Below are 14,810 nucleotides of genomic sequence, written 5' to 3'. Positions count from 1 at the left end.
CATCTATGTTTTTATTTTCCTTCCCGGTGTTCCCCAGCTAGTTAACACACTAGGCTAAGCCAGCGCCATGCTGCTTCTCAGCAGGGCAGGTTCAGACCTTTGTTATGCAGCTGCCTGGGAGAGAGACGAGGCAGCGGAGGGCAAGCAAAGACCTGTCTTTGCTCCTGGCACCTCTGTGTACTGTACAGCGGGGAGGAATGATCTCACTGACTAGCTAGCACAGATTATAAGGTTTGAACAGGGTAGTGAATTTCTGGAGCTGTAACTCACACTGTATTTCAAGCAGCAGGGAGAGATATCTAACATGGGCTTTTGAACCCACGTTTACTTTTCACAAAGGTGGAAGTGGAGAGAAAGAGAGAGTTTTTTCCCCCTTATACTTTAGGAGTCTCTAGTCACACCAGGGAGGGACTCATAATAATGTTGAAAAAACATTACAAGTGCATTTTGCATAATGGGTGACCTTTTTAAAAGAGAAATTAAAAAAATTGTCAGACCAAGACAGAAGGTTTCAAAAGCTTTACAGTTAAGTAGCCTTCCATTATTACTATAGTTTGAAGTTGTCTCCTTCTGCAAGTCCTTGTCACACAACAGTGCCATTTTAGCTATACAAGTCAAAAAGTAATTCAACCTAAATACAATGATTACAACCAAAGTGATGTAAACATGATTGGTGTCGGCATGATCTTTCTTTAGTTAAAGTTTATTCTTCCCGGGTTTTACACTCAGTAAAACCAATTTGATACACTTGAGTCAAATATACACCTCCCTTCATCCGCCCTAGATTTTAGTGTCAACTACAATTAAGGGACAAAATATGCAACAAATGGCAACTCTGAAACGTGTTTCTGACAGAATGTGAAATTGGTGAAATAGGAATGATGCCTTTCATAATTTAATTAGTTTTTCTTGCCATTCCCTGCACAGGGGAAAAAGGACAGCAGGATTTTGAGGTTGAAGAGTTCAAAAGAAAGAGGATCTACTTTTTTCGAAGGCTCACACAACAATATTATATGAATTGGACTGGAGGCAACTAACCAATTGCTGTGCCCATATTTGACAGTAAAAGGGGAATTTGCCCCCTGGTGGTAACATTTATTTATGGTGTTAGTGTGTTTTAATTACGGCAGGTGTAACATATATATATATATATACAGTTTTTATTGAAAAATAATACTCCACATTTTACGTGCATGCATGTGTACAGAATATTCAACTAATGTTTACGTTTCCCATAGTGATTATGGAACAGTATAACTAGAGCTTGCTTATTCCGTGTTACTTTGAATGTAACAATTTATATTTCCTATAGCGTGTTCGGAAATGAGCTCTACATGGCTCGGAGATGCAGTTCCACTACAAAAAGTCATGGACATAAAAATAAACATACATACAGTACATTTGTTTATGTCTTCAGGATCGGACCAATATTCCCCATAATTTACACAAACCCATTTTCCTGATCTTCCTCTAATCTAAGGGCAGTCTTCTAATCTGCTGTCATTACTACTAATGCAACCTTTGATACGGTTGCTGCTTCATATTGAAAATCTGTCGCAAGTCAAGCATTTGAAGGCTTCTACTTTGAAGCAGCTACAGGAAATCAAACTCACTAGTACACACACATGTTCAAAATGAATTATCATTGTAGCCAAGATCCATATTAATGAATCATTTCCATGTGGGCAGTCGGTCTCAGCCAGAGAAAGACACTGATATGTTTGTGTGATTGGAGACACTAGAAAGTTTTTGACTCATTTTGCTGTTGAGCATCTTTGATTTGAACGAACTGACTGTCTCTCCAAGTTTGGATATCCCATTCCTTTTGTTTTAATACACCGCCAGCTGCAGGGCACAGCTCAAACCTCAGACCTACAACATACAATACAAATAAACTGGATCTTTTACCGATCTTGATCAATCCCTAAGATCACCGTTTCACATCCCATGTCACAGCTATCTCAACAGTATGGAAATATAACATCTTTTTATTTATAAAACTATACCACCTGTACGTAAATGCATTCCAGAGAAGTTTCAGTAGTGCAAACAATACAAGGTCCTGAACTTTCAATTTTACACAATTTCAGCTTTTCATGAGAGTAGTTTGTAGTCCTACAGTCATTTGGTTCATGAAAATGCGCCTTTGTATGAAGCTTAATCTATTAGCTGTAAAATCCCTAAAACTACTACTGGCAAACAACAACAGATGAAAACGGTGTAAGGCTTAAACAGCTTATTGGGTGGGCACAAAAATACTTTTCTTTTCATAAGCTTCAGCCCACAACTTCACCTATGTTCAAGGCACATGGTAACGTATGGATGAAAGAAGATGACACCCCACTTTTGTATTAATTGAAATATATCTATTCAGGGTCATCGGATGCTGGAGCAGCATGTAGACCTAATGGGGCAGAAAAAAAACAGCACATCTGTCTGACACAACTGCAGGAAGACAACCTACTTCCTGTAGTTTCTTTCTGTAGTTTTCCCACCTGGAAATTCTGACCAATTGTAGAGCAGTTCAGGAAGTACATTAGTGCTTCTGCTCCAGACACAGATCTGACCAATAAGTGAAAAGGACTTTCTCATGTGGTTTTTGCTGCTGCATTTTAGTTCACTTATACAACTGATTCGGCCCAGAGGAAAAGATAGATGTGTAAGAGAACCAAACCTGTTGAACAACGAAACAATTCATCATTCTTGCATCTGGTTTGAACCAAGGGAACAAACTAGAAGTGTACTATCGGCTGTATAAAGTGTGTATGATATTTTGTATAAAACAACTATTTCCCACAGCGGATTACCTAATAATTAACAGTGCCTAACCCAACGATGCCTTGATCAAGGGAATTGTTTTTAGCCTAGCTTTTTGATGCATGATCAACTTTTTTGTGTCAGCTGTGAAATTTGTACAGTAGCCCATCATGCTGTCAGAGGGGTCATGACAACTAAGTAATGAAACTATGGCAGATAATGTGTTTCAGCAACATTTAATAGCTTTATTTGAAGCCAGACTTTATCGACAAAAAAAGTTTGTTAATACTTTTAAGTGCATATGAAGAGGCTTACATTTTTAAGTCATGGTGTTTCGTCTATTTTTAAAGGTTGTATTTTTTGGGCCTGTCTGACCCCTTCTTAGTGACATCATTTGATGTTTGTGTGTGTGTGTGTGTGTGTGTGTGTGTGTGTGTGTGTTTTTCCTGCAGCAGCTGTCTTCTGCATTTTTGCAGTAAGTGAATCCATTTCTCTTTTAGTCTGTAACTGACTCTTTCTTGGCTGGAACTCGAAGAATCTTTACAGTCTATACACCAAATGATCCCTGAGAGTCCTGAAGTCGGGAGGAGGGGATTTTGTGTGTGTGTGTGTGTGTGTGTGTGTGTGTGTGTGTGTGTGTGAGAGAGAGAGAGTGTGTGTGCAGAACCACGTACGTACCCACGCAGTAGGCGCCTCATTGTAATGCTCATTCAGGCCAGCTGTTAGGTCCCTGGTGGCTTGTCCTTCGCCGTGGCTGGCCATGTCTCCACACGAGTGGGTAGACACACACACATGCACGCACTTGTGTCTGTCTGTGAATGTGTGTGTCTGAGAGGGAGAGAGAGAGAGAGACATTTGTCCCCTGCCGGATGTCACATTGCTGATTAGTGAGTGTTTTCCCCTCTCATCAAGTCTTGACCACCTGGAAAGGAGTCCACTTTATAACCACCATAACTGATGACTAGTCAAAACAGCTGTGTATATAAAATCAAAGTAGCGTCTGTACCTCACAAGATTCTTCTTTTCAACTCTTGTAATCAAAGTCCACATGGGCTTGATTTAAGACACTGCTATTATCATTTAGTGGTGCACAAAGTCTGAAAAAGCACAACAACAAATATACAATATTTTATAAGGAAAGCACATTGGAAAACAACCATAGTGCCGTAAACATTTTAATTATTAAAAAAAGAAGAAGCAAATGAGGCAAAAGGCACAATAACAATAATAAATGGCAATGTGGCAAAAAATACCAAAAAACCCTAGGAGCAACTAAAGGCCATTGAAAACATGTTTAGACATGTGCGGGAACATTGGATCTAAAGAGGGAAGCTATTCCAAAGCTTTGAAGCTGCCGAAACAAAGGCATGATCTGCTTTACCCGATAGCCTTGATTGCGGAGCATCTTCGTGAACATGAACAAATCATGTCCATATCTCCACAACTTTGACATTTCAGGTAGTTACAGTTGTGAATGTTTCAGCAAGCTGGCACAGTCAGGGGTTAAACTTTGCCTGTGTTTCTGTATAGTGTCATTGCGATAGATATATTAAGAAGATAGACTGAAATAGACAGATGCACTGCATAGTACATAGGTTTTTATGACAGTATTACAGTGATAAGAAACGACTCTCGTTCCTGCTCTTCATAGACGTTGATCACATCATCTATTATTTGAACTTTTCATTGTAGGAAAAGCCCAGGCATTACTAATAACATTAACAAGTGTTCTGTTTCATTCAAGTGTCCCAGTAAACCGTGACAGTGAGCCAGCTGCGCAAAACCGCCCCCCCCCACCCCCCCCAAAAAAAAAAAAAAATTAAGCAGATAAATGGAATTCAGCCATTATTTATTTAATTATCTACAACTGTGATTTTTCTACTGTAACATGTCAAAATGCCATCCATCAAAAAGGCCTGTTATTTAACTTGGTAAAATATTTGAACAGTAATGACTATCATTAAAAGACCCCTGGTCTATCTTCTCGATCTCTGGCTCATGAGCCGGTCCACTCTGTTTTCTAGCAAATCCCATATGTTTGTTTGTGATTTGTTGCACCAGAGGTGTGTTGAGTAATATTGCCTATTTTGCAAACAGAAAAAGAGAGGGAGACAGAGTTGAACATAGGGCAAGCCGCAGCAGTGGAGTAAAGAATGTGACCTCTTATGCATTCCTCTCTCGAGTAACTGGTGCAATCCCCCCCACCCCTCCCCTCTCTTCTTTCTTTTCTTTTTCTCCCTTCCTCTTTTGCTCTCTCATCTTTTTCTCTTTCTGTTTTTCTTTGTCTCCCTCTTTTTCTAGAAAATAAAAGTATACACATAGAGAACAATAGTGAAAATGAGCAACAGGCTACATTAATGAAACTCGGCAGACAACAGTGGAGCACACAAAGAATCCCAGTATGCAACAGTAAACAGAACATACTGTAAGCAGCAGGCAATGGCAAGCAATTGTACATCAGCATTCAGAATGTAGAAGTTATGTGTAATTATTTTCTTCTGTGTTTGTATGTTACATATTCTTTAATTGTCAATGGCAGCAGGTTTGCGCTCATTCTGCATTTTGTTCTGTGTTACTAAAAGAAAACGAGTTGTAAGAAATGATGCATATACTAAGATGTATTTTGGTTTGATTTAAATATAAACATTTATAAAATTCCTTCAGTTAAATTTAAACTGCCATAATTCAGAAATAAATGTCTGGCTACTTGTAATTGAGTTAATTTGAAGGAAAAGAAAATCCCAAATGCAAACAGAGGTAGAAAAAAAGTCCCAAAGGCACAAACCAAAGCTTAAACCAAATCTTATTGCATACACAGTGTTTTGCACTGAGCAATTGAAAGTGTAAGCATGTCAGTTAAAGACAAACAGTCCGGTTGAGTCATTGACTCTCAACCTTATTTTTGTTATTGGATTAATTTCAACAACTGCAACAGTATATGTTATACAATCTGGACTTGTGATTGATAGGACCGTTTTCTGATGAAGAAGAAAGTAAATATTTACTTAATGTGTTGTTGTTGTTGAAAACTCTTGTATCATTTGCTTATTTAGATCAGTCATTATTTTTCATATGTGTATATTGCTCATTTAATGTTAATCACATGTGGTGATTCCAGTCATAGTAGCAGCATTTTTTAAAATCTAGTCGTCAATCTTGAGCTCCAGTCACAACAGTCAGAGGCCAGCGGTATCCTTTCATTGTACTCACATATAAACACACAGAACGTACAACACTCCCATGCATACGAAAGAAGAACCTCCAAGTTGGGGTAGGAATTCAGCGTGGGAGCTCTTTGCCACCGGGGTCCAGGCACACACACATACTCGCATACAGAAAAGGGAGAAAGAAAGAAAACACCACCCCCTGTTCCCTGCTCCATGCCTGAGCAGGCAGCTCCAGACACAGCTGTTGTTTTCTCTGCAGACAACCTGCTACCTAGGATGCCAAGCTTGGTCTTTTTGTTAAAAAAAAAAATCTGCCATTTAAAGTTGTAGTCATCTATTCTGGAGAACACTTTTTGTCAACATTAGCCAATATCTCCTCACAATATGCTTACCCGTGTGTATTGTGTCTGCGTTGAAATACACAGCCCAGGCTCTGTGAACTGGTATGTAAACAAAGGGGCCTATCGTAGCTAGCAACAGGCCTGTTTACTGAGCCTAGGCTTTGCATGAACACTGGTAGGGACAGGTAGCAGATTGTAAGGAGGTATTCAATGATTTTGACACAATTTTTTTTTTGGACAACCAGCATTCTCCATAATCACTGACTCCACCTTTAAAGGTCTTAGTGAGAGAGCATCCTTCCCCTATATAGGTTACAAGATAAAAGTCCATGGGTGCATGATATAATTTGACACATCTGCCCATCTGTATATGAGGTTGATGTTCCTCCAGTATCTAGAGGTATATAGTGTTTAAAAAAAGTTTAGAATTTGATTTCCTTTGAACAGTCAATAAAATAATCCATGTGGCCGGTTACATTATTGGCTGGTTTGTTTTCTTTCTGTCACCAGTCCCGGTCCATATAGTTCTGGTATGCTGTCCTGTACCTTTGTGTTGTGCTATGCTCTTCTTCATAGCATTAAAGGGGGGTGAAGGGAGGGGGGGGGCTGCTATGCTTGCTGCATCTGGATCCACTTAAGACACAAAGAAGAGCCAGAGCAGCTCCACTGTTGCAGCGGCCTGAGAGCTTCGTAGCCAAAGTCACTCTTCTATGTGTCTGTCTGTTTCTGCTTTTACGCCAATGGGCTTGCAGACAAATGGGGTCTTTTCCCCCAGGCATCTAGATTACATCTCAGAGACATTTAAGGTTGATAGTCTGTGAAAACGGACGGGCCATCTCTTGGCTCTCTCTGCCCTGGTTACTATGTCGGTCTGCTCCTATCAATTTGTTTCTATGCTGTTGGATTTATAAATTACACTTACAGTAATAGTAGAGGCTTTATTGCTAGATTACTCTTTCGATTGCTATAGAATTGGAAGCCTCTCCCACTCACACTGTACGTAATGTAGACATTTCTGGTTTCTCTCTTCCCTCCTGAAAGAGTCTGGCTCTCCTAGACCGCACACCCATAGAACAATGAAATATAAAAAGCTGTGCCTTCATTCAAGCACTCTTGCTCAAATTAAGTAGTTCAGTTTAATTCTGAAAATGGCTGGATTAGCAGCACCCTGTCCTCCACACACACACACACACACACACACACACACACACACACACACACACACACACACACACACACACACACACACACACACACACACACACACACACACACACACACACACACACACACACACACACACACACACACACAGTTTGCCTTTTCTCTTTGTCTGGCCTCTCCTGTGCCCTCTTCACTTCCACAGACTTTTTCAACGCAGATGATTCGCGCAGCATTTCTGTCCCTGACAAGTGATGAATAGTTTTGCACATTTGACCTGGCGTTCTGTGTGCTCAAAGTATGAAATTTAAAATCTTGGCCAGCGCGCCTAACATTTCCATTCTCTGCAGGTTTGCATATTTTTGGCAATAGATAGCTCTGTCTGGGCCTACAGCAGTCTGAGTCTATGGTGAGGAGAAATTAGCAAAGGTTCTGCCTGGTCACCTGGGTTGTGTTGCCCTTATTTTGTGTCTCATCGTGATACAATGATTCCTCCAGTCCTGTTTCAACTCCCTCCGTGTGGGCTCTGCAATGTGAGCAGGTCTGCCCGGCCCGTCTCTATTGAACATTTATCAAGATCTGAGCAAACAGCGGACAGTTAATGGATTCCCTTAAATGAGAGTGCTTTGGCTTGAAAGAGAGTTTGTAAGTGAGCAGATAGACAAGAGCATGCACATCAAGTGGATTTCTGGCAGTTCTATTCAGGGCCAATGGGAGCAGACTGTGCTTTTTGGAAGGCGGGACTTAGGACTGATCGTTTCAGAAAGATGCTGAAAAGAGGAGATTCAGTGATGGCATTGAACAAGAAAAGTTATTTTTTGGACATTACACCATTGAAACAGTTTATATTAGAAACCCAAATATGAGATTAATGAGCATAATATGTGACCTTGGAAGTGTTGCTCATGTGCTTCTGTATGTTCTGTTTCACCGTCGTCCACATCGATAACTTGTTGCAAGGCAAGGCAAAGCAAGTTTATTTTTAGAGCACATTTCGGACACAAGGCCATTCAAGGTGCTTTACATAAGCAATAACAAAATACATCAAGTAAGAACAAAATACATCAAGCATAGAGCACACTTTCAAAAAAGAATTTAAGCAAGAACAAAATACATCAAGTATAGAGCACACATTCCAAAAAAAAAAAAAAATTAAAATGAATTCAAAATGAGAAATTAAAATTAAAAATCAGCCACTCCAGGCTGATGCTAGAGCCCTTAACCTTGAACCAGAGCAGCCACTGTTTAGTTCTAAAGTGTCCATTCTCCCTGTGGACAATACTAAGTGGAGAATGATGTGGAATTCTAAAGCCCTTAACCTCATCTGCTGGTCTGCGTGCCTCAGACAGGCTGCATTCTCCAGAGAATCCTGAGTAAACAGCCACATACGTTCACGCACACATACACACATGCATGCACACACACACACACACACACACACACACACACACACACACACACACACACACACACACACACACACACACACACTACATCTTTAGTCCTTACACCACTTACCTGCTTTTTGACCATCTGATATTTAAACACACTTGGCTTACAGATCGCTGTAGCCTGTAGCCCCTTTTACACAGAGATTGCGGCATATTGACGGAACAACATCACTCCAATATGCCGGCTTTGCTTGGTTCTGTGTTATTTACACAGTAACTTGAAGTAAGAGGGCCGTATTTTACTGTCCCTGTGATGTGCCGGTTGATCTCGCTACGCGCTGAGTCCAACATCTCTGGGACTGTTAACCAAACTGACAATATCACTCCGCTCACTGCTTCACCTGTGTGTGTGTGTGTGTGTGTGTGTGTGTGTGTGTGTGTGTGTGTGTGTGTGTGTGTGTGTGTGTGTGTGTGTGTGTGTGTGTGTGTGTGTGTGTGTGTGTGTGTGTGTGTGTGTGTGTGTGTGTGTGTGTGTGTGTGTGTGTGTGTGTGTCTGTGTGTGTCTGTGTGTTTGTGTGACAGGTTGGCTGCGAGCGAGTCTCTTTGTGAGAGCAGCGATCTGCCAATCAGACACACACACACACACACACACACACACACACACACACACACACACACACACACACACAGTGTGTGTGAATTCACGTTACTGTAGAAAGAAATAAAGTGTGGATTTACGCTCAGACTTAGAATAATAATAGCTGCGGCGATCCGGTCGCAGCCTAGCTTAGTATAGCAATAGCTTTCCCACTTCATTGTACAACTTCCCCCGGGCAGAAATACACTCGTACACTCTGGAAAAAGAAGCGTGGGGGTTTGGATTGAGCAGCAGACTTTATGACCAGCTAGATTATACGCCGTTCCTTTTATTTGGTGATTTTTACGGGACATCAGGCCGCCGTGGTTAATGTAAACGCACGTCCTTCAACTGCTAACATGGTCGCATGTTTAGAACGTAGGCTATGGAACGTCAAACGCCCCCCTGTTCCGCAACAACAAGCTGGCCGCATTTATACAGAGAGGCGGAACTGATTGTGTCGGCAATCTTACTACCCCCCGAGGTAGTAAAATTCCCGGAACAATCTCTCGCACCTTTCTTCCCCCGTTCCGCAACGGTCGCATTTATACAGCAGGGCGGAGGGCCGAAATTCCGGCATATTCACGGCTTTCACTGGCTGTGTAAAAGGGGCTTGTGATTGCTGGGTTAAGCAGTGGGACGATGGACCATGTGCAGTGCAGACTAGGAACCTATACAATTCTTTCTCTCTCCCCTGTCTCGCACCCTTTTCCTCCTCTGTCTTTCTAATAAGGAAGCTTACTTGCTTTATAAGTGTAATAACTCTTGTTCTATGACTTAGATAGGACAGGATTTATTCCAAGTGTTGGGTGGCTTACATTCCTCCCATTGTTAGAATGTTAAGACAGTGTGATTATGTTTGTGTGTGTGCCCTTATGAATGGAGCGGGCTGAACAAAAATCAAGCAGTCGATCAAATGTATTGTAATGCATAATAGTATCATCACTTACTTAATTTTTCAAGTGTCAACATGACCAAGTATTCATTTATCATAAAAATGAATGGCCTTTCTTCTGCTCTCACCACTTTGCTACATGTCAAAATGTTCATACCAGATGTAGGTAGCAGTTAATCACAAAATGATATGAATTACTGAGGTGCATTCTTGTTCAGTGCATTCTGGTTAAAAAAAAATATTTAAAGTGCGAAAGTAATGCGTGGTTCATAATTGATAAGTTAAATCTAAAATTCATTATTGTTTGTTTTAAGAGAATGGAAACAAGAAGGTAGGAGTAGGGTATATGAGAGGGAAAAGGGGCCAAAAAACCATCCCGTGGGTGGATGTACGTCAGCTAACTGTTAACATACACGGCCCCGGATTATAAAAACGCGAGCGAGCGATTCTCCTATGAGCTCACGTCCAAACAATGTGCTTCATGTTTCTCCATCTGCAACCTTTTTTCCTCTTTCCTCCTCCATTTTTTTATAGCCCCTCTCTCCTCTTTCCTTCATCCCCTCGTCTCCAGAACGCTTTGTGACTGCGGTGAGTTAATGGGCCCTTTCTCAGAGTTGGAGGAAGCCTGCATTTCTTCTTAATTGGTGTTTGGGGTGGAGCATGAGAGGACCACAAATGTTTGCCATACCAGCAGCAGCACTGCAGCGATGATGTAGGGCCTGGTGCCATGTGACTGGATGTTCAGGGTATTGAGGTCATTACTCGCACAGCCACTAAGACTGAGCCATGTTTTAAGAATACCCATAGAAGCTAGCAAGAGCATCACTGCCGCCCACACAAACAGTCAAGCATGCAATAACTTGACATATAAAGTCACATGTGATTCTGAGTTGTTTTGTTTCCTCCCTGTTCAAAATGGAAATCTTAATGTTGATTTCACCAACTGCTGTTCACAACTTCATGCCTCACACACATCTTTGGTTGTTACTTTTTGTATTGACTTTAGTCAACTCTTGCCAGGTTAAGGGACTCCATATACATAATTTGAAGCGCTTTTGAAACCCCTCTCCAAACCGATTGTCTTGAGTCCTTGATTCTTTATCGATTCTTCACAACTAAAACTATGTAGAGGGCAGGCAATCGCTCAGAATTGTAGCAGCTTAAAGAAAGTTGTTGTCTGTAAATATTTCGAAAGGAAATTTGGGGTTCTTTCAATTACTAGCCCACTGCGTACAATATTCCATCCATTTGTTTGCATTAAGCACGTTTACATAATTATTTTTATTTTTGAGATCAACTTTTCTAAACTCAATGCCTTCCCACATTTGAAGGACATTTCCAACTGTGCTTCCTATGAGGCAAGCACAATAATACACATTATAGGAATCCTTGAAGAAATTAAGAAGTATGTAGTATAAAGTAGGGGTGTGTACATGTGTAACCGGTTAGTAAATCATAACCGTTTAGGTAAAATCTATAGGCTATAAGAACTTTTTTTTAACATTGTGATCCTGTTAAAATTTATTGCACTGGAGTAAACTTAGAGTTGTTTTCTAATATCCCGTCTACCCTCATCAGTATACTGTACATTAAGTAGACAATATAATAGAAGATTTTATCATTCTTAATTAATTAATATTGCAAAGTAGTGCTTTTAGTTGACAACTACAGACATAGATAAAGACTCAGATATACCTGCTTTACCTTCATGTTTGAAAGCCTAAATGAATGCTGTTAATGCCTTCACACCTTGTATAATTTTCCTTTTTAAGGGTTACATTTTATTTAGTCAGAGCTCCTGCTCCAAGTTTGGAAATTCCGCTGACCCGGGTCAATCAGTAAATTGGACAGGAGTCATGTTACGTGTTAGGGTGTCATCATCCAACCAGATTTCCCATCAGAACACAATCAACCCAATTTAACGGTTTGTCATTTAAATGGGATAAATATCTGCCTGAGTCAGAACATCACAGCTACTCTTGAGTCCTTTATGGTTTAAATCTTCAGTGTGATGACAACCAACAATCCTTTTAGCCGATATTACACAGTATTTGTTCCATGGGCTATTGACATTATTCTCAAAATCGCTTTTTATTTGGAATTGAACACAATTTAAACAGAAACATACACAGTGGAAAGCTGAAGCAAAAGAGGAAAACAAACCTTAAGTGAAATGCAAATATTAGAAAAAAATAGGTGCACCTTTATTTGGATTCAAAGCTTCTATTTGTTAAGTGAGATAAAACAATGATTAACCCATTGATGACTATGGCGATCTAGGATGCATGTCCTTAATGCCTGAGGGTTTTCTGAAAAAATAGTATGAATTGTCAAGTCTACCAAAACCTTAATATTTAAGCCTGTGTAGCACATAGAAACATGAAATAAAATACATTTAAAAGTTAAGGTTCACAGGTTTTATTTAAACATGCTCCCTTAGCGCTTACAAACCAACAAATATTTCTAAAAATCGTCAAAATTAGATGAATTAGAAAATTATTAAATATTGTTAATAAATAGATGCAATGTGTTGTGTGATTTTCGTCAGTAGTCTATAGTAGACCTTGATTCTGCGCACCAAACGCCACTAACTGTTCTGTCGCCGACATAGCTGGCGTATTTTTTTTATTATTTTGTTTTATTTTTTTATTTTTTATTTTTTTGATTGACATGATTTTCGGCAAACCACACAACTTTTGGGTGGTCACGTGGTCTTCAAAAAATCAACAAAACCCACCTCATGTGTATTTGAACCAATGACAGTGCATTCTATGCTGGGAATGCCATGAAAATTAGATAAAGTAATAATGCTGCGCGACGCAGCATCAGGCAGGAGAGCCAATGTGGCATCGCGCAGCAGCCGTCATCAATGGGTTAAACGATTGGTAGAAGAGCACCAAAGCCACAGAACTAAAACATTTTTTGACAGAATCCCGGTGGGCACCCACAGTAACCCTGTATTTGATCCCTTTTATCCTATTTTTAACCTTTTCAATACATTTTCTTTTAGGTGATTTAGTTGAGAAGTGTGACGTAAACCTCCTAAATTAATTTTTTCTTATCATACACTTTAAGACGGCTGAGAAAAGACATGGACAAGTTTAAAAAGTGGTGTCCACAGACAGCTCAGCTTCTGCCAAATATGATTTATTTCCTTCCAATCGGCCAGGCCTACTGCTGCTCTCTTAAATCACACGGTCATACATGTTTCTCTAAAGATCAAAAGTTTGAGTGGCGTGTGAAGTCCAGACAGAGTAGAGTGGGAAGGTTATACTTTTCTCCCTGTTGTCTGCTCCTGATTGAGAGCTTGAGCTCTAGTGTCTTTAACAACCCAGTCCTGTTTCCACAACTGATTCCTCAACCTGTAAACATTTCAGAGTGGAGAGAGAGAAAAAGCATAGTCGAGAAGAAGAAGAAGAAGAAGAAGAAGAAGAAGAAAGCTAGAGAGAGGAAGAAAGACAGGGGGAAGGGGGGTTGAAAAGTGGAGGAGGAGCTTCTTGTAATCATCTCATGACTTCAACAGAAGGGAAGAACAACTATCAAATGTCTATACTTCAGCGAAAGTTTTAAAGGAAAACCTTTGCACCTTATCTCTCATATATTGACATGTATCTTGAGTGATGGTGTGCTTGTGTATTCTTCTTGCTGTGTGTGTGGTGGAGGTCTCTCCCTCTCATTATGTGTGTTGCTGCTGGAGGTGGGAGGGCTCAGCTGATGTCATTGAGTGCAGCGGGCTGAGCCTGAAAGAGGCCCTTTGTTGGCAGCTGTAGCACGAGTAGTCCCTGTGCCTCGGATACACACTCACACAGGGGACAGGATAGAAGGAATGGCACCGGTCAGACTGCCCTACTGCCCACTCAACTGACACATCTACAGGTCCAGTAAGCCTTTTTGGATCAAAACCTGGCGCTTTTGGATAGTCCTTGTTTGGTACAAAAGTGGAGCTGCCCCAAAGCGCAAAAGCAAAAGAGGGAGAAAAAAAAACATGGAGCCGCTCAGAAGAGAAAGTTGATAGACTTTTGCCGGACAGCAGACTCTTGCTTTTTCCTGTTTCGAAAAGGACTGAGGATAAAAAGAGGATTTACAGCAGCGAAAGGGAAACCAATATACTTCAACACCTATTTTGGCTCTGTGCCGTTTCTCTTTTTTTTGTCAGTTTTTTCTTCTTGTGTTTGAATTTTTCCTCCTGTTGGACACATGTAGAGAGGGGGGAAACGTTCGCGGGGACGTCTTGATTTGAACCAGCAACAACAACATTTTCCAGCAGGAAGGGGAAAGAAAGCAAATGAAAATGTTGGAGATATGCCTGAAATTGGTGGGGTGCAAATCTAAGAAAGGCCTCTCGTCCTCCTCCAGCTGTTACTTGGAAGGTAAGAAGAATGTTTTGTGATCGCCGCCGCGGTGTCGCCTTTTAGCTTGGGGCCGTGATTTGCTTAGTAACGTTTTGGAGAATTATGAACA

General features: G+C 40.6%; 1 protein-coding gene across 5 annotated transcripts in view; it reads left to right on the top strand.

The window, feature by feature from the left end:
* Nucleotides 1-14,810, top strand: part of abl1 (c-abl oncogene 1, non-receptor tyrosine kinase) — a 41,018-nt gene that overhangs the window by 7,836 nt on the left and 18,372 nt on the right. For 2 of the 5 annotated variants that reach the window (XM_080046473.1, XM_080046472.1), the window contains exon 1: nucleotides 14,126-14,719. The exons of the other annotated variants lie outside the window; for them this stretch is intronic. In XM_080046473.1, the coding sequence (XP_079902599.1) occupies nucleotides 14,635-14,719 (85 nt within the window). In that variant the 5' untranslated portion in view covers nucleotides 14,126-14,634. Of the gene's footprint in view, nucleotides 1-14,125; nucleotides 14,720-14,810 lie in introns of those variants that run through there. 5 annotated transcript variants of the gene reach the window in all.

This window comes from Ammodytes marinus (assembly GCF_949987685.1).
Source record: "Ammodytes marinus genome assembly, chromosome: 18".
NCBI lineage: Eukaryota > Metazoa > Chordata > Actinopteri > Uranoscopiformes > Ammodytidae > Ammodytes > Ammodytes marinus.
This window is presented reverse-complemented; position numbering and strand designations above follow the sequence as displayed.